At 24.0% G+C, this 19,903-nt stretch overlaps 1 protein-coding gene across 1 annotated transcript in view; it reads right to left on the bottom strand.

Annotated features, from left to right (window-relative positions):
• Nucleotides 1–7,241: 7,241 nt before the first annotated feature.
• The window catches only part of LOC145829040 (uncharacterized), a 37,594-nt gene continuing 24,932 nt past the window's right edge, over nucleotides 7,242–19,903 (bottom strand). The window contains exon 2 of the mRNA XM_082936777.1: nucleotides 7,242–7,296. Coding sequence (XP_082792903.1) covers nucleotides 7,242–7,296 — 55 coding nt within the window. The remainder of the gene's footprint in view (nucleotides 7,297–19,903) is intronic.

Here is a 19,903-nt window from a genome sequence, read left to right as displayed (position 1 = left end):
TTTTAATTAGAACTTTGGTATTTAAAAGCTTTTATGCCATTAAAAAGGATACAAAAAAAAAGTGCTCTATTAGCAGTATTTTATTAGGAATTCAAGTTAACCAAAAGCGTTAAAAATGAACAAATTGGTAATTATTTAACTAGTTGCTTTGTTTTATCGCTAGTTAATGCGATAGTTTTTTTACATAAAAAGGTTCTAGTGCTACGCTAAGTTATTTTAATAAATTTTGTCTCAAAATACCTATTAACTGTTTAAAATATTGTAAAGAAGCAAATAACTGAAATGTTATGAAATGTCCTTTTTATACCGTGACAATGCGACAATATTTCTTTATAAATATAATTTTGTCACATAAAACTCACGTGTAGCTTCAATATAAACTTATTGCGACGTTATTTTAATCTTCCGGTGACGTAATGATCACAACCCGCAAGTTGTCGCATTTAAATAAGCTATATACGAAATCCATTTAAATACGATATAAATTTTTCGAGTTGTTTACTCCAATTTTTAAAACCCGATAATCGGGCAGTAGTTTATAATTCAAATTAAATTGTATTCAAAACTGTTTTAAAATTTAATCTTTATAAAGTAAATAGTATGTCATTTATTTAATATATAATCATTACAAATAAATTTAGTTTTTACTTTATGAAACATTTACTTTTAATCATTTAAGTGATAAAAATAAAATAAATATGATAAAAGTTTTAAAATTTTATAAGTAACTAGTAAACTATATTATGAAAAGCCATATAATAAAATTAATAATAAGCAGCTTTTTATAGAATTTCAATAAAAACGCAGGTAATATTAAGCAAAAAAGTTCTTTTTATTGCGAAAAAGCAATTTAAAATTAATTAATGTAACAAATTTCATATATTTTTTTACAATAGTTCATTAATGCTAAAATATATAACTTAAATGTGGTGTTATTATTTATTTTAAATAAAATTCAAAGGAAAATATTTATTTAGCACTTTATTGTTATCTGCTAAGAATCATACTAATAGAAATAACGCAAACAAATTTCTAACCTATTCAAATTTGTTTTAGTGTCGGTATAACATTATATAATGTATATAAATATATTGTACATCAATGGTCAACAAACTTAAGACCTCAGACTATTTGCGGCCCTCGAAAGGTAAATCTGCAGCCTGCGATAAAAAATCTGCGGCCCTTGAGCACGCAAATATGACCCGCTGAGCAAAAATGTATTTTAAGTTTTTTTTGGTAAATTGGTTTAATTTAATTAATTTCCTTTTAAGTACGTATTTACCTTTTTTAGAGAATAACAAAACTTAGCTTTTTTGCCTTAAAAAAAATGAAAAAGAAAGAATACAATTTGAGTAGTGTTATCTGAGTTACATAATAATTTTCTTTTTACTATAGCAACTTATAATCTAAAAAAATTGTCAAAAGTACATAGAACCAGTAAGTTTTTTATTAATAAACTAACTGGAAATATGTTCCATCATGTGTAAAATTAATGATTAGTCATTAACAAAAATGACATTTATTTAGAGTTTAGGTATTTTGTTTAACATATAATTTATACCTCTTATATCTCTTAATATATCAAAAAAAAAACATTTAAAACAGTATAACTACAAGAAATAAGGTTTATTTCATTTTGGTGTTGACAAATTTTTATTTTTATTAGCTTTCTATGTACTATAAATTATTTCCCATGCACACCAACGTACTCAGGTGCTCATTTTTGAAATCACTTTTTAAAACCAAACAAACTAGACTAAGTTGCTCAACTTTCTATTATTTTGTTTCAACATGTATATATAGTTCGTAACAATCTGCATGTATAGGGTTCCGTTTCTTCAAGCATCACATATGAGGAACACAGTCAGCTAGACATGCAAAAGGTATTGTGACCAACTTAGTATATAAACGCGTGGGTTCGCTGTAAAATTAGAGCTTGTTTTTAAGACTATTTGACTTCATAATCTTACAGCGCGTTAATTGTGATGCAATTCTTATTGTATAATTCACTTATATTTAGACATTTGTGTTGAGTTTTGTATTGTGCATAGTTTATTTTAAGCATAGTTTAAGATTTATATATGTACAAATGTTAATTTATAAACATCTATTTAGTTTTAGTACAAGCAGTGATTATTCATAAAAAATAAATTTATCGAAATTTATTTGAATAAGTACAAACATTTCAACTGAAGTATAAAAAAATTTATATTTAATAAATTTCTTACTTATAAGTGAATACATATATACATTTATGTTAAAAAATATGTTTTGATGTTGGTTAAACACGTCAGAAGAATACATAACTTTATTATTAGTTTAATATAATATTTCTGTTACTATTAATTTTTATACCTTCAAGTTTATAAAAGTTGATATATATATATATATATATGCAACACAACATATTGGAAAAGCCAAATGCTAAAAATTTAAACGATAATGTTTTGTTATAACTATAGTTTTTATAAAATTAGTCGATTATAAAAAACTGTTGTATTTATTTTACACTAAATAGAATTTATAAACAATATAAAAACAATATATATAATTTTATAAGTTTAATTAAAACCTGTTTCTAAAATATCACGACGTTTCGTCGCATAAAACAAACTTAGTTGTTAATTTTTGATTGAGAAATAATAATAATTATTATAAATAAAAAATTTATTTATTTAATATATGTCTAAAACTTGATAAATAAGATTTTAGAATACTTACACAAATGGTTAAATGTAGTAGTGTAGTACATCAAATTGTTAAAGTATTATTTATTATGTTATTATTGTTTTGATGATATTACTGTAAAAATAACTTATAAAATTTAATGCGACAGTTCTTGTTTATATGCCGCAAAAGAGTTTTATTTTTAAATAAGAAGGTAAAAGTGATGCAAAATTGATACCCATTTTTTGATGCTTAGAAAACCTTGTTGTAAACATAAACTAAAGTTGCGTAAATTAATAAATATACTGAAAAGTTTGAATAGCTTGTATGAGATTTTAAATTAAAGCTAACATAAACAATTTTTCATTGTAATGCATAAATGATATAAGATCTTAATTTAGAATTCTTAAAACCTAATTTTACTAATGAAAATATATAACTAATTAAAGAAAATAAAAAATCAAAAAATTAGTAAATGAAGTAAAATATGTGTTCAAAACTTTTTTTCTTTTTTATTAATAACTTTAACAAATATTTAATAATCTTATAATCTTATAAATTTACTTTAATAAGTTAAAACAAAAAAATTTAGCAATAAATTAAGTCAAACCAAACAGTTTTTCGTTTTCATGCATAAAAAGGATTTTCGAAGCATTAGACATTGATTATATGTTAGTTTTTGCTTTAAATGTGAACTATCAAATGTATTTTAATTATTTTACCTTTTAAATTACGATTGAAAAATTTAAAAAAAAGGCCTAAAATTTATTAGAATTGCATAAAAATAGTTATATTTATGCGAGTAAAACTGATGTGTAAATTGCAAGCTACATAAAAGAATTTTTGCAACAATGTTTATTGTGACGTAGTGATATAACAACACACAAACAGTCGCGTATACTTTTGATAAATAATCAAATAAAATTTGATAACATGCATGTTGCTTTTCACGTTTTTATTGTTTCTAAACTTTATAACCCGATGAAGTTCAGGTAACTAAAATGTTATTAATACTAAAAGTAAGACAATTATAAATTGAAAATAACATAGTTATTGTTTACAAACGTCAAAAAATTGTTTTTTTGACTTTTAAAATACAAATAAAATCATTATATTGTCGTTAAATAAATTTTAATCATTCTTGACTACTATCTAAATCTTAAACCAAAGTTATTTCACGAAATATAACTTAACAAAAATAGAATTATCAATAAGATAATAACTAATTAAAAAACAGCTAAATGTTCACTAACATTAAATAAAAGCTGTTAGTTTTAAGTTGCTATTAAACTTTTGCATCAATGAATCAATTGGGTATTTTAATGATTTTTTTTAAATGTTTTTAAGTTTTACACTTAAACTTTACACTAGTATGTTTCAACTAGTGATGTACCGGACCCACAATTTATGGACATCCGGATATCAGACAAAAATGGCAATATCCGGCCGGACTCGGACCCGGAGAGTGAGTCCGGTATATCACTAGTTTCAACAAATGTAAAGTAAAATACCAATTTAATACTTATATTTTATGTAAGCACTACTTGATATTTAAAGTTTAAAAAAAAAATTTGTAATAATTTTTTAACGCTTAAAAATAAACCTAAAAGTGTCGGAGTAGTATAATAAAGTGAAAATTTATTTTAAACAACTTTTACTATTTAAAAAAACGTTCATTAAATGAAATAAAACTAGCTGGAAACAATTAACTATATATAAATGTATAAAATGTATAAAACTATAAACTAATTTTCTAAAAGTTTAGTTGCATTATTATCAAAGTAAAATTTAAAAAAAAAATAGGATCTATAAGTTAATTGAAATAAAAAATTAGATGAGTTTTAGCTTTATATGTCATACTTTTAAAATCAAGTTTTTTAGTCTTAAGTTATTTAACTAAAAGTAAAAATGTTTATATTTCTATGAAAACGTTTATTATATTTTTTAACAACTAATTAAAAAAGTATATCGAAATAAAAGTATACTTTTTCTTTCGCATTTTTTACGTCATTCATAATCAAAAACAGTTTAATAGTCTAATGACTATAAAAAATTTTAACTTAACTTTGTTCACTGATTTAAATATATAATAGCTTAACAATTTTTTTTTAAATAATGCTTTGTACAAAAGGCTTTTCTCAGAGCATATTTATACTGTATTATGTAAACTAACTTTAATAAAACTTTCATATCATCTATGTTTAGTGGTACAAAATATTTTGTTTATTTTTTTTTTGTTAAATTATGAACTCTATAATAAATATTTATATTTCTAGTCTAAAATACTTTTTTTTCACTTAAACCAATTAAAATTTAAAACTAATCTTTTAGCCTACCTTTGCACTGTCATTGTTTAAGCCAAATTATAATTTTCGAACTAAAATTGTTTTTTACATATACATCAACATATTTGTCTTTTTATCAGGAGTGTTATACATGTATTAGAAATTACTTGTTACCTATGTTTTTTTTTTCAATTCGAAAGTTTAACATAATTTATACTGCTCATTAAGATTAATATTTTTGTTTATCTATGTTTTTATAACTTAGAACTTTTTTTTGTGCTCCTTACTGCAGATAAAACTACAACCTGTGCTTAAATATAACATAAATGAAATTAAATACTAATATAAATAGTTGACAGGTTTATGTGGGTTTCGCAAATTATAGTAAATGACATCCCTATAATATTTATTGTATTACTCTGTTAAACAGTTCAAATTATCTATTTTCTTGATATACACTGTTAGTTTGATCGTTATGTTGCTAACAAATTTTAGTATTTACTACCGATTGTAAAATCGGGTAATCTTTATTTATATCTTTACAGCATATATTTATAAAACAGTTTTGTTTCAGTTATTTTGTTTTAATCTTAAAGTTAGTTTACCTATAAAAAATTACAAACTCTATTAAATTAAAAAAATTTAATGGTTTCATTTTTGTTGAGAACGATAAATTTACAACCTTTGTTCAATATCAATTATTTCAGAACAATTTAGAACGATTACCATACTAGATTGATATAAAATATAGTAAGTAATTAAGCATAACTGTAGCATAAACTTAAGTAAAAAATTAGTTATCTGTGAAAAAATCTTATACCTATGAGTTCAACCATTGGAAAAAAATGTATTCAATTAAACTCATAAGAAAAAATAACAGGAATGGAACCTATTGTTAGGATTGCATCATCAGAATATTTGTTACGGACAAATTTGGTCAAAGTCGTATTACAGGTTTTCACACAAGTATAACAAGTCAACAATAGTTGTTATAGATTTATTTGATTTTATCAAATTAAATATTAATAAACAATATAGTTGGTTTTCTGCAATTTTTAACTAAAGCTTTGTTTTTTTTCTTTAATAATAAACTACATATTAAGTTATGATAAGTTAGGTAATGAACACAATTAAAATACATAACAGTTTATTGAAACAGAAATACAAAAAACATTTAACTGGTATACACCACTGTCATTAACTGACATTTAAAACACATGTCAATTTAACAAAACACATAATTTAACCTTTATAAAATCATTAAAATACTTTGATAATAATCAGTTTATTAATTATCTTATTATAAAAACATATAATTTATAAACTTTAGATAAAACAAATATGGCATTGTATGATTTTTAAAAACTTTAATAAGTGTTTTCAAAGCAAAATTAGTTGAATTTCCTCTCAATTTTTAACTGGATAAATGATACCAAGGCAGGCAAGATGAAGTCTCAAACTTTACTGCCGACCACCGCCAGGACCATTTTGACCAGTCTGTTGACCAAAATATTGCATTTGAGCTACATTTTGACCAGTCTGTGGAATAAAAAACTGCATTTGAGGTAAATTTTGACCAGTATGTTGACCTAAGAACTGCCTCTGTGGTGCATATGGGGCTATCATCTGACCAGGAGAGGGTCCAATTTGTTGGCCAACGTTTGGCTGGATATAACCAGGAACTCCACTTATTAGTTGAACAGTTTGGATATTTGGACCAGTCAGCAGACCTGGTTGTTGTCTAAACTGGCTATTAGGAAGGTAAGTGCTATTGTAAGGTAATATAGCTGATTTTGGGACCAATGTTGTGGGTACAACAACTGGAACTGAGTTCTGTGCTGGGTTCTGCCCGAAGTTTACAATAGGGACAGGCTGTTGCATAACTTGACTCACAAGCTGATTTGTGGGTTCATAGCAACCCTGGTAACTAACATTAGTGTAAATACCGGTAGATTGGGGCTGCATAGATACATACTGCCCGGTGACTGGTTGCAACGGTACTGGTCCAACTGGTACGGCTGCCCCAAGTGAAGCGTTCTGTGGTTGTAGACCACCTTGAGAAGTTTTTCGCTGGGCATGTTCTCTCTCCGTCTTCTTTTTTTCCCGCTCGAGTTGTCCCGGCAGCATTTCAGGATCGTAGCTGCCTTTTTCCCGATTCATGTCGATAAATGTTCCATTTATTTTTACTTTGTTGCCAAGCTGAAGAAGGTTGTAAGCTTCTGTAACCGTGTCAAAAGTTAGAAACGACACATTGGTCCTACACTGGATTTTACAGTCAGGGAAGTGATTTCACAGCATTTGCTTGTTAAGACCGTGAGACGCGCCAGCATCGAGGAAAATTCTCCTGATCATTTTTTATTTCAAATGAGATTTTTTTAATAGTTGTCATGATTGTAAGTAAGAAAACAGTTGACATTGTCCTTTAGGTAATCATTGTTGTAATTTTTCTATAAGTTAAAATCAAACTAATTCATTGAATAGAGAAACTAATTGTTTTTTTTGCTGCGTTTTTAATTATTTTGATTATCAATAAAAACTTTCACAGGTAATTAATACTTAATTGAAAATTTTTAGCTGATATTATTTGTAATGGTTTATAGAAGTAGAAATGAAACTAACATAATTAATAAATAAACAGCTTTTTATTGATTTTTCAGTCCTCTAAAAGTTTTAAACACTTTTAAAATTATTTCGATTAGCTGGAAATAAGTTAATAGATTGGAGTTTTTTACAAAAGTTAAAATTGTTTCTTAATTGACAGCTTGAATTAAAATTTTTTTTCATAAATTTTGTAAGAGATGTAGTAACTTTTAGTAAAACTTATTAACACGAAGAAATGCGGAAAACAAAATTAATCTCAAATTTAAAATGTTTTGAAACTATTTTGAATGATTAGAAAAAAATTATTTAAGTTTAAAATTTAAAAAATACTTCGGACGCAGTTTTTTAATATTTATTGTAGAATTAATCTAAAATATCCTCATTAATTAAAGATCAGAAATTTTTAATTAAATGCTTTAATGTTACCTTATTAGGTTTTACTTTGAGAGGGAACTTAAGATACTTAAATTTCTATTGTTTATATTTAATTTTTCTTAGTTAATATTGAATTAAAAGTTTTTCAGATTAATAATATGATTTTACACGTTTAACTTTTTTAAACAATTATTTACATTATATTTTATAGATTAGATAATATTTTAAAGTGAAGCTATATTGCTAAGTAATAGAAAAATAAATTGCTTATTTTCTCAAACCAAAAACAATATAACATAATGATTGTGTATAGTATATATATATGCACAACAGTATAGAGTTATTTACATTATATATAATTTTTATTTACTTAAACATTTATGAGAAGATTTCTAAAAGTTTAATAAATTTAACTGCACTAATACTTTAAGAAAGTAATTTAATTTGATCAATCAGTTATTACTTGGTGATTATTTGTTAAAAACGAATTTGTTTTTTATCAAAACTTAATTTCAAAACTGTTCGCAATATTAAAGCTTCAAACAAAAACTTTCATCTGTTACTTTCATCTGTCAAATGTTACTAATTATACGTTTTAAATAAGATAAATTTACAAAACGGTCCATCTTAGCTAAACAACTGAAAGTATTTTACAACGAAAAGCAGTAAAATAAAAATTGCGAATATTGACCTATACTCTAACATGAACATCTAAAGTCTAAACCAGGGGTCGGCAAACTGCGGCCCGCGGGCCAATTGCGGCCCTCGAAGGGTAAATCTGCGGCCCGCGAGCACGTTTTTTTTTTTTTTGAATGGATTGCGGCCCGCGAAAGAAATTTTTGTGGCCCGCGAGCATGTTAATATGGCCCGCTGAGCAACAATATGTTTCAAGTTAAATTTTTACTGGTAATTTGGTTTTGTTTTATTTCGTTTTAAGTTCATTTATAACATTTTTAAATAATAAATAGAATTTACTGTATTAGCTTATAAATGTGAAAAAAAAACAGATTAGCTTTCTAACAGGATATTTTCTCATTTTCATAATAGCTTTCTTCTCACAACAGTAAGTAATTATTTGACAAAAGAGTGTAAAGAGTGCTTAGATTTATTAAGTCAGTTATATAATAGCTACTTAGTAAATAAACCAAATGCAAACGTTTTTTATTTTGCACAACAATAATGCACAGTAATTAAATAAAATTTATTTCTTTACAGTTTAGGTTTTCATTTCAAATTATTATATACCTTAGTTTTTTTTTTCAGATGTATTATTACTAAATATTTTATTTAAGTGTACACAAATACATTTAATATAACATTTTAATAAGAAATAAGGTTTATTTGATTTTGGTTTTAACGTGTTTCGATTTTTTAGTATTTTTTTCACTTAAAATTAATTCAAATGCACACAAGTGTATACTCATATAGTATACTCATATTTTAAACCACTTTTTATTTACTGCTTAAGTTAGATTAAATTTAGTTTATGCATAAATGTCTAACATTATTGTTTCTAAATGTAATTTCTAAGTGTGTTCAGAAACATTTAAAACAATATATATGACATTACAAAAAGTTTGTACATTGTGAATAAAATAAGCTCAAATTCAAGTTTATAAATAACTAAACATTGCTACAAACTCAGACTAAGACCATTTGAAGATTATAAATCTCAGGCCAATTTAGTCTTTTTTTCAGTTATTTACTTGAATTGCTTTTTGTATACGAAAATATCAGGCTAGATTTTTGTCACTAAGGCTGGCTTTTTTTCTTTAAAGAGTGGCAAATTAAATTTATGATGTATGTTTTGGTCAATACACAGTGTTGTTTTGAATTTGTAATATATGTTAAATTTTAAATCTTGCAGCTGATACAATTTAAAATACTGTTTGTACTACTGTATATAAGTGTGAATAATCAGTGTTGCCAAAAAACTTGAGTCCCGGTAAATCTTGGAATCTGAAAGTTTATGCTTAAATAATCTGAAAAAAGTTTGAATTTGAGAATTTTTGAAAAACCTGGGATTTCAAAAAATTTTTACATGTTAAGTATTGAAATTTTGATTCCAAACAAAAATTTACCATACAAATATTTTTATTAAAAACCACATTGAAAGTAGCTTAAGAGCATCTTTTTAAAATTGATATTATGTTTAAAAGATTTTTTTTTTACCTTTAGTTTAATTTTATACTGAAAACAGAAGAAAAAATTGTACTTTCACAAACTTTATATTGGTGCATTGCACCTTTGCTTTTAAAATCTATTTACTTATTGCTGTGCTTTGTATTGGAACTAAACCTAGAAATTCTTCTATAGTTTCAAAATTAGTAAAAACAAATCAAATAAAATTTCTCAGATAACAATATATGTTTTATAAGTGCTCTCATCTTAACAGATTGATTAAAGTCCTAACTTGATTTCTGCTTTATAATCTTGAGGCATTTCTAAAACACGACTTTTGTTGTCAGTAAAGAAATAAACAAAAATCTTATACTAACATCAACATAAATTATTTAAGAAAATTAAAATTCTAAACGGTATCTTCTTTTTACTAATTAGTTTTGCTACTTTATAACTTGCCTTAACTTTTTCTTTAATCAGTCTGTAGGTACTGAAGATAATCATGTGCTTTGTTGGAGCTGACTTAAGCGATTTGCTTTTTATTCGTTTCTTCTAATAACTCCTAAATAACGTTTTTCAATGCTTATAGCTGGTATTATATTTCCCATTTACTCTTTTCAACTGCAAAATTTTTATTGCAGATAAAGAAGTGCTATAATTCTTAATAAAAAATTAGTTATTTGTCTTCATTAAAGGCTTAATAAGCTTTTATACTTTCTTAAAAGTGTTTAATAAACCGTAATTGTCCATTGAACTGACTTATAATACTTTTCTTTGATTTATATTTAATTCACTGTTAATAATAAATTCACTAATTAATATTTTGTGAACTTTCTTTTAAACAGGGTTGCCAAACAAGCAGGCTAGTTTCAAAGTTTTAAGAATACAGACTAGGTTAAACCTGTTTAAGACATTTTTTAAGACTCAGTTGTGTGTGTGAAACTTTTATTTTAAACATTTTGAATTCTCAGAATAGTTTTTACAACCATAATGTAGTTTACTAATTGAATTTTTCGTTCTTGTCTTCTTACATATTGTGTACTTTTTTATAATGATGATATTTCAATAGGTTATGAATAGGTAGTGTTTACAGTTATAAGCTCTTAAAAAAAACTACGACGACATTTTGTCATCCGTTTAAAATAAGTATAGTTGCATGAACATAATAGCATGTCATTTATAAAATGCATTAAACTAACTCTACTTCGCTGTCAAAAGTTGGTTTTATCAGTTTATCTTAAACCACATCTTGAGCAGAAAAAAACTTTTAATAAGAAACATTTATCTATATATTAATAATTTATTTATATATGTTTAAAACAGGTTTAACAAAACAATCAATTCAAGTGAAAAATTAAAGTATTGATAAAGAACCGGTTGGTTTTGAAAAGGTGTTATGATTACTTTACTTAACATAGTTTTAGTTTCAAGTAATTGTTTAAGAAAAAAAAAACTTTAGTTTGTAGTTGCAGAAAACTCACTACATTCTTAAATAATGTTTAACTTGATAAAAACTAATTAAAAATATCATAGCAGCTAATGTTTACTTGCTGTGGTTTCGTAGAAAACTGTATTTTGAAAATACACGACTTTAATTTTTTTATCAAGTTTGTCCCCATCAAATGTTCTTGTTCCTAATTCAGTGTATTTTAACTTTCAATACATACAACTTTTAGATTTTTATATTACAATTAACCTTTTTATTTCAAAGGTGCAAGGGTTTTGACCGATAACGAACTTTAAACTAACTAAACTATGTGCTTATTTACTACTTAATTATGTCATTCAATCAATCTAGTAAGACGATCTTTCTAATTTCTTTCTTGATAAGTTTTAAATGAGTTATGAGTGTTTTAAGTTTATTTTTTTTATCGTAAACTAAACCATTAGCTTAAATTTTTACAATGAAATTAGTTTATAACAGTTTGTAATTTTCTAAAGGTAAACTAGTTTTAAGCTTGAGTTAAACTTATTACATCTATTCAGTTTTACCGATTAATGCTATATAAATATAAAAATTAAACACCGGGTTTCACACAATTTGTAGGAAAGACCTACAAAATTGACGATTTAAAAAAAAAAAGTTTATAACAAAATAAGCAATCTAAACTGTTGAACAAATCAATACTTTAATTCTTATAGTGACGTCATTATCGTAAAATTTGCGAAACTCACAAACACCTGCCAACTAATTTTCTTTATAGTAACTTTAGAATAGTATTAGTTACATTCGAGAAGACCTTGTAATTTTAGCTGCAATAAGTAGCATGTATCTTAATTTGTTCGAAGTTATTAAAGGAATTTCAGGCGTTTTTAAAACTTCACGAGAAAAACTTTAAAATACAGAATAGACACTACGAAAGATTCTTAATTATTTACAGTACATAAAACAAGAAAACATAAAGTTTACATTTTAATACTCTAAAATGAATAATTAAAATAACAAAAATTAATAACTAAAATAAATTGTTCTAAATTATTAGATAAGTTTTAAGTGTTTTAAAAACAAACTTCACAAAAAAAAATTAAATATTGACTAGAGACTACAAAAAACTCTTTAAAATTTACACTAAATATTATCAAGTTCATAAAAAACAGCAAAAAAGCTCAAGGTGTATGCTATAGTAGTTTAAATAACTTAACTAGATATTTTAGAAAATTTTTAAATTGTTAATTAAATATTTTTAAAAAATATGAAACTTATACTAAATGTTCTAAGGTTTATGATATACAGTAAAAAAGTCTATTAAATGGAAGTTTTGAAAATTAAACTAGAAGTATTTAAAAGTTACACAAGATATTACAATAAAATATTAAACAAACACTATATATTCGGGAGTTTATAAAAAAGAGCAAAACAACTCTTTTAGGCGTATTCTAGGATAGTTTTGCAAGTTACAATGTATATAACGGTAAATTTTAGAGATTTACAGGATCCGAAAGAGTAATTTTAAGACAAGGTTCGGATTCGGTTCCGGCTAGATACTTTTATTTTGATCTGCATAATCATTAAAAAATTTCTAATAGCTTCTATTCCTAGTAGCATAAGCTTACATTACCTCAGTAAAAATAATAGGAAAATTGATTTGTATAACACTTAAAAAAAATATTTTCGAAAAATTAAATGGCAATTTAAGATGAACGCTGCAAAATTTTGTTTTTTATTTTGTTTTATTACTCATATTTTATATTAAGCAAATAACTTTGTTTATGAATCTACTTTTTAATTGTATTGTTTTTAGATATTACCTAAATAAACTTGAGGCTAGCTTAGTAATAGAAACAGGTTATAAAAAATCCACACAAGCTTAATTTATACTTAAACATCGCATTTCACGATATTAAATATTCTTGCAAAACATACAGATAGATTTTTAAACATCAGTTACAATAAATGCTTTGATTGTTAATTAGTGTTTGTAAGAATGGTGCTGTAGCGTCATATTTTATAATTAGTTACTTTAAATAGGCGTCGCCTGGGATGAGGCTTTAGAACAACTAATAACATACTATTTTAAACTTATATAAGAAAATTTTTAACTTTATAGACTTGTTTGTCAATTACTGGCTAATGCTGCCCGTAATTTCGAGTTTAAAAATTTGAGTTGAAATGATAAGTTTTAGATGAAATTTTTAAAAGCTACGTTTGTATATACTGTTGTATTAGATGCTACGATTTGTGGGTTTTTATTAATACGTCAGAGAGAGATTTGTTCCAATCATTTTAATTACAAAAAAAATATTTATAATAACTAAACATTTGTAACTGTGATAATTAAAATATATAAATGGCTAAGAAATCAAAAAAAAAGAGCTATCACCGACAGTAGGGTAGCTATTAAGGGTAACAGTGATAATAAATAAATCGACCCTTAGTGCAAAGGTGATGCAATGCGAAAGTTCCTCGTGCAAATGTGTCTCCGTGCAAAAATGCCCCTTTGAGCTATTAAATCTTCTTAGTATTTAAGTATGAAGTATGTTATTTGAAGTATTGAAGTATGAATTCTTAGTATTTAAGTATGAATTACTTTTATAGCGCTTGTTAATATAGATACACATTATTAAACTAATACTTTCCTAATACTTTCCTAATACTTTCCTAATACGATTCCTAATACTTTCAAAAACTGAAAATAGTTTAATAATGTGTATCTATATTAACAAGCGCTATAAAAGTAATTCATACTTAAATACTAAAATTTTTAAATATAAACTTACTTACTTGAAATATATTTGAAAAAAGACAGAAATTATATAAAATAATAACTAAAAAGTTCAGCTTTAAAATAAAAAAACATTAGGTTTTCTTTTGTTTTATATTATAATGGACAATAAATTATAAAACTTTGCATGATAGATTTTTAATTATTCACAAACGTACAACTATAGTCTCTCTATTTAACGAGAAATACATTTAAGCTATTAAGAATTCATACATTTAAAATTTTAACTGCAAGCTTTAGCAGCTTTGTTAGATATAATCAAACAAAAATTTATCTTAAGTAACACGACTTTTTCATTAGTTCTAAATACTATTATTAACAATCGAAGGGTATAAAAGATATTATCAAACTGTATTCTTAATTTATTTAAATGATTAATCTATTGGTTTTATTTTACTTTATTTCATTTGAAATTTAGTAGTTTATTAGTATATTAAATCTTAATCTATCAGTTAACAAATATCAGTGTATTAAGATTCAAAAAAAATATTTAGTTTAAAGATTTTCGCTAACTTCTGTTTCAAAACTTAAATTGTTTTATTTATTGGTATTTTATTTAATCCATATATAAGATATAAAAAAAAAAACTCAATTTTTTTTGGATTCTATTGCACAAAGGTAAAAATATTTAAGATTTTATAAAATACAATAAATAAGTTATTATTAAATAAATAATTATAAAATTAAACTAAAAAAATAGTAACTAACTAAGATAACGAAACGTATAAATTTAGAAACGACATAAAAAAAAATAAATAAAATAACATAAGTGACGAACAGCAATCATAACAACTAATTATAATTACAAACGTGTTTTTGGTTTAACTCATTTTAATTAGCTTTCATTAATAATGATAATAGGTGTTAACTGAGTACTATCTAATGTAACCTCTAACTGTTTATTTACTTAAAATTTATTTTAAATATAGTTGCTAACAAAAGTAGTTGATAAAAGTCAGCTGAATTTTTTTTTTTTACTTCTTTGTTTAAATAAAAGTGTTTTTGAACAAACTATTTCTTATATATCTGTGTAATATATGTAGTACTAAAAAAAAACTATAGTTTTATTAAAGCAAATATAATTTTTTTTTCTAATCGACAACACTCGTATTACTAGGAACGTCACTTCGATAAAGCTTATGTTCATTTTTGTAAAAAAAAGGTTAAAAAGGCTGTATAAAGTATTTTTATTAAATTTTTCCAAAAATTTAGGTTTCAAATTTTAATATTTTATAAGCTTCGGTATTTTTAATACATAACTTAAACCCAAGTAATATATAACTATTACTAAAATTTTTTCAAGAATTAATATAATTTTATAAAAATAATTTAAGTTTAATTGGATTTATATCTTATTTAAACTTATAAGCAACATATGCTCCAATACCTAAAGATATCCAATATCCAATATCAAACACAAACACATTTTATATTACTGGCTTACAGCAACTTCTGTGTTGTTCGGACACAGTTTGATATTTGGATTTGAGTGTTGGTATCATTCCACTTATAGCTTATTTGGATTTTTTACTAGTTTGAACACTAATCCTTTATTTGAATTTGAATGTTTGTATCATTCAACTTAAGCTTATTTGATTTTGTAACTTGTTAGGACACAAATCCTTTATTTGAATTTGAGTGCTGAAATCTGTCCACTTACAGCTTATTTGATTTTGCATTTGTTACTTGTTTGGAAAAAAAGTCTATATATTATATTTTGAACAGTTAAAATTCAACTCAGCAGTTGCCTACCAGTTCAAAATAAAATAACATTTTTAAATGTCTAATTATACAAATTTATTGGGGTCTTATTCTATTACTTATTATTTTATAACTGAATACATTGAAAAACTAATTTTTGCTATTTTAAATAAAATCCTAAGTAAGTTGGAAAGACTTACCTATTTCAATATAACTCTTTTTTAAATTTAAATCATTTAGACGTATCATTTCACAAAATTTTTTTTTTAGCGTGAGTTTAGAATTTTAAATGATACTTTTTTATTTTAAAATTTATCCCAAGAGATTTTGACAATTAATGTTGTAAAATTAAACTATTTAGTTTGAACTCACGTTATATCTTTGTTGTTTCTATATAAGTTAATAGAACCGTATTTTGTATATTAAGTTTATTAAATAAAAACTTTTTAACATTTTAAAAGGCAAAGTAGTTATGAACTTTTTTCCAATTTATCCACTTAAAATAACTCTTTATTGTCTTAGTTTCATAAAAAAAACTAAAACTAGCTGATCTTACTATAAGCTGAGCAAAATAAGTTAAACAAGAATTAGCGATTCGTGTAGAAAAATAGCGATTTTTATGTAAAAACACATAGTTAAAATTATACTTGTTTTCAAATAATTGTTTATACGTTTAAAAATATCGAATTTTCACTATACTTTAATAGTAATAGTTAATAATACCTAAATTTTAAACACAATTTTTACTATAAAACTTTGACTTTAAGAACGGAGTATTTGAGTGCTAGACAAAATAATTCTTTGTTTCTAAGACTTGTTGTTTTGGTTTAGAATTTATTAAGTTATAATACTGGTTTTACTTTTAAATACTGACTGTGGTTTAACTGAATTTAAAAAAATATTAACTTTGTCTAACAAAATTCAAACAACCGTCTGATTTTTAAAACATGTTTACCACAATATATACTATGAGTAATTAAAATTATAATGAAAAGGACTTATTATTTGTTCTACAGATCAAAGTCTCAAAGTTTGTACTGCTCAGAGCAGTTTTAAATTATAAGTTTTACAAAAAGAAGCAAATCTAAAATTTAAGACAAAAAGTTGTTATATTATGTTAGAAACTAGCACAAACACTTTTTTTTTAATAAGTAGCTCAGTGTAAGTTAATTAAGCTTTATTTTTTATTTTGCCATAAACCAAATAAATGTACAAAAAAATGAAAACACTTATAAGCTTTTAACAATTGATAAGTTCTATTAGGTTTATTTTCTATATTCAAAGTATTTGTCAATTACCCGTGCAAAAATAAAAAATGTTTAGAAATAACATTACACATTTTTGAAATGCCATAATACATTATTCTCTTTTAGACTTAAACGTTATTTCAACCAAATTAAAATACTAAACAAATGTAGAAGTAATTTTTACAATAGTTTACGATTTTTTCTTTTAAACCAGAGAAACTCGTTTTTCTTTACTTTAAAAATGTCTCTACTAGAATAATAATTAGTAAAAAAACTAAAACATATTACACTTAGTTCTAATATTAGTGACAGAATACATTGCGCGGTTTTGAATTAGAACATATTATACTTTACAAAATCATTTAAATTTTAATCCTACTAAATTTAAACCTTCAAAATTGTTTATTTTAAGAATTTTTGACGCTTTATTTAAAGACTGCTCTGAGAGCTTAACTTTATTTCAAAAGTAGTATGTAAGTAGCTAAATACAAACATAGAAGTACGAGAATTTGATTTAAATGATTTCTATTGTCGTTTAGTAACGTTATTAAATTAAAAAAGTTATACTTTCAAATTCAGAACGATTTTCCTATTCAAATTAAAAGATCAATTTTTTGGATCGCAAAATCTAAAACTCTTATATTTGAACTTTATATCTAAAACACCTGCACCCTTTAATTTCAATTTATTTAGGGCTACTTTAAAAAGTGAACTTAACAAAATCATATCAATCGAAAAAAGTTTATAAACTTCAAAACTTATCATTAATGAAAATAGTTAAATAAATAAAAGAATATATAAAAAACAATAATAGTTTTAATATATAAATTATTGTCTATATGTGTTAAATAAATAAAAAAGTAAGAACACTAACATTTAGCAGCCTTGCGAAACCTTTAAACAACTAACAAAGTATACAACTTTTTAACTAAAGCATTATGATAAAATTACTTGTTTAAAAATTCTAACTATTGTATTTTGATTTAATTATATGTTTCTTTAAGTATTTGCTTTTACAAGTTAAAATAGTAATGCACTATTCCAACTGTTCTTAAGTTTTAACATAAAGCTTTTTAAAATGTACACATGAACATATTAATTGTTTTTTTTTTGCAAGGCTACTAAATTTTAGTGCAATTACTTTTTTGTTTATGTTTTTGAGTTTTAATATTAGAAAATTATTAAGTAGCTTACATTTAAAAATGTATAAAACAAACTAACCTAATCAAATTATGATTTTCATGTATTAGTATCTTTAAAATATAAGTTTTATTTAAACTTTATTCAGTTGTTTTGTTTTAATTTTTATTTTATTAAGTTTCTTTTATTTTAAGTTTAGCTTAATGTCTTCCTGCATGTTACCATAATAAAATTTTACAGATTTTATTCAACTGAAGATCTCGTTTGACTAGTTTCAAGCGAGTGAAACATTGTATTGTTAATAAAATTTAAATGTTATAATTGTGTTATACTTAATAGTAAATAAACAGAAGTGTTTACTTTTAATTTTGTTTAAAGTTTTTTTAGTAGTAAGTAGCTTTTAGTCTAATACAAAATCACATTAGCTAACTTAGTTATTAGAATGACTATGTTAGGAGTTCTAACAGTTTGTGCTAATATATATAAATTCAAACTGTAAATTAATTGTTGTGCGAATATGCATATGAAGTAAGTCGAATCTCTTATAAATTTCTTTTTTTTTCCTATTAGCAAACTTGTTTTTTATTTGAATTTTTTAAATTTAATCAATATTCTACTTCTAGTTTAGTCAATTTTTAACGTTTCAATATTCTATTTTTAATTAAAACTAACAATAGGTACTTAAGATGAAAAATTTAAAACATTTTATGATTTAAACTTATGACGAGTTTGCAAAAGGAAATGCTTTCACAATTGTAAAACAATTTAAGTTTTTTTTTATAGCTCCGTTTAGTTTTGCTACAATTTACAAAGATTATTACTTTTTTTTTTGGGTTATATAATTTTTTTAAGAAATTCAACTTAAAACTCATTGATGCTTTTAAAAAAGTTTTTTTTTACGAGACAAATCGTTTCGATTTAAAAAAATATTTAAACAACGTATTTAAACTTAATTTATAACATATATTTAAATAACATTTCATTTTGATTTAAAAGTTTAAACATATCTAAGTCGAAAAACATTTTACAAACTGAATGAATATCAATAAGAAATATAAAAAAAAATGATAGACTTCAATAATTAAAACTAAAAATAACATATTTGAATAAATAAAAACTAGATTTATTTGACACTTAATTTAAAAAACTAACAGAAAATATTTTACATAATGTTCATTTTAATATTATTAGTGATGCAAGTTCTAACAGTTAAGATTTTTGTTATAAAGGATATTTTTTCTTAAATTCAGCCTGTATAAGCCGTTCAAAAAAGAAAAAATGTATTTTTTTTTAATTTTTTTTTAAATTTGTGTTTTCACGGGCTTGTTCCTTAATTAAAGACTAAATTTGAAAGTGCTGCTGTTTATAAATAAAAATCATATCGAATGGAAAGTCGACTTACGTGTAGTGTAGTTTAAATATGAAACTAAATAAAAAGCTAGTGTTTGTCGGGCTTTCAAGATATATCACTACGAAACTTCCTAAAAAGTTTTAATCAAATAGTTGTTTGTATGATTAATAACTACTATTATTTTAAACTAGA

This window comes from Thalia democratica, chromosome 2, assembly GCF_965202585.1.
Source record: "Thalia democratica chromosome 2, ktThaDemo2.hap1.1, whole genome shotgun sequence".
Lineage (NCBI taxonomy): Eukaryota > Metazoa > Chordata > Thaliacea > Salpida > Salpidae > Thalia > Thalia democratica.
Note: the sequence above shows the minus strand (reverse complement) of the source record. Positions and strands in the feature narration are given on the sequence as shown.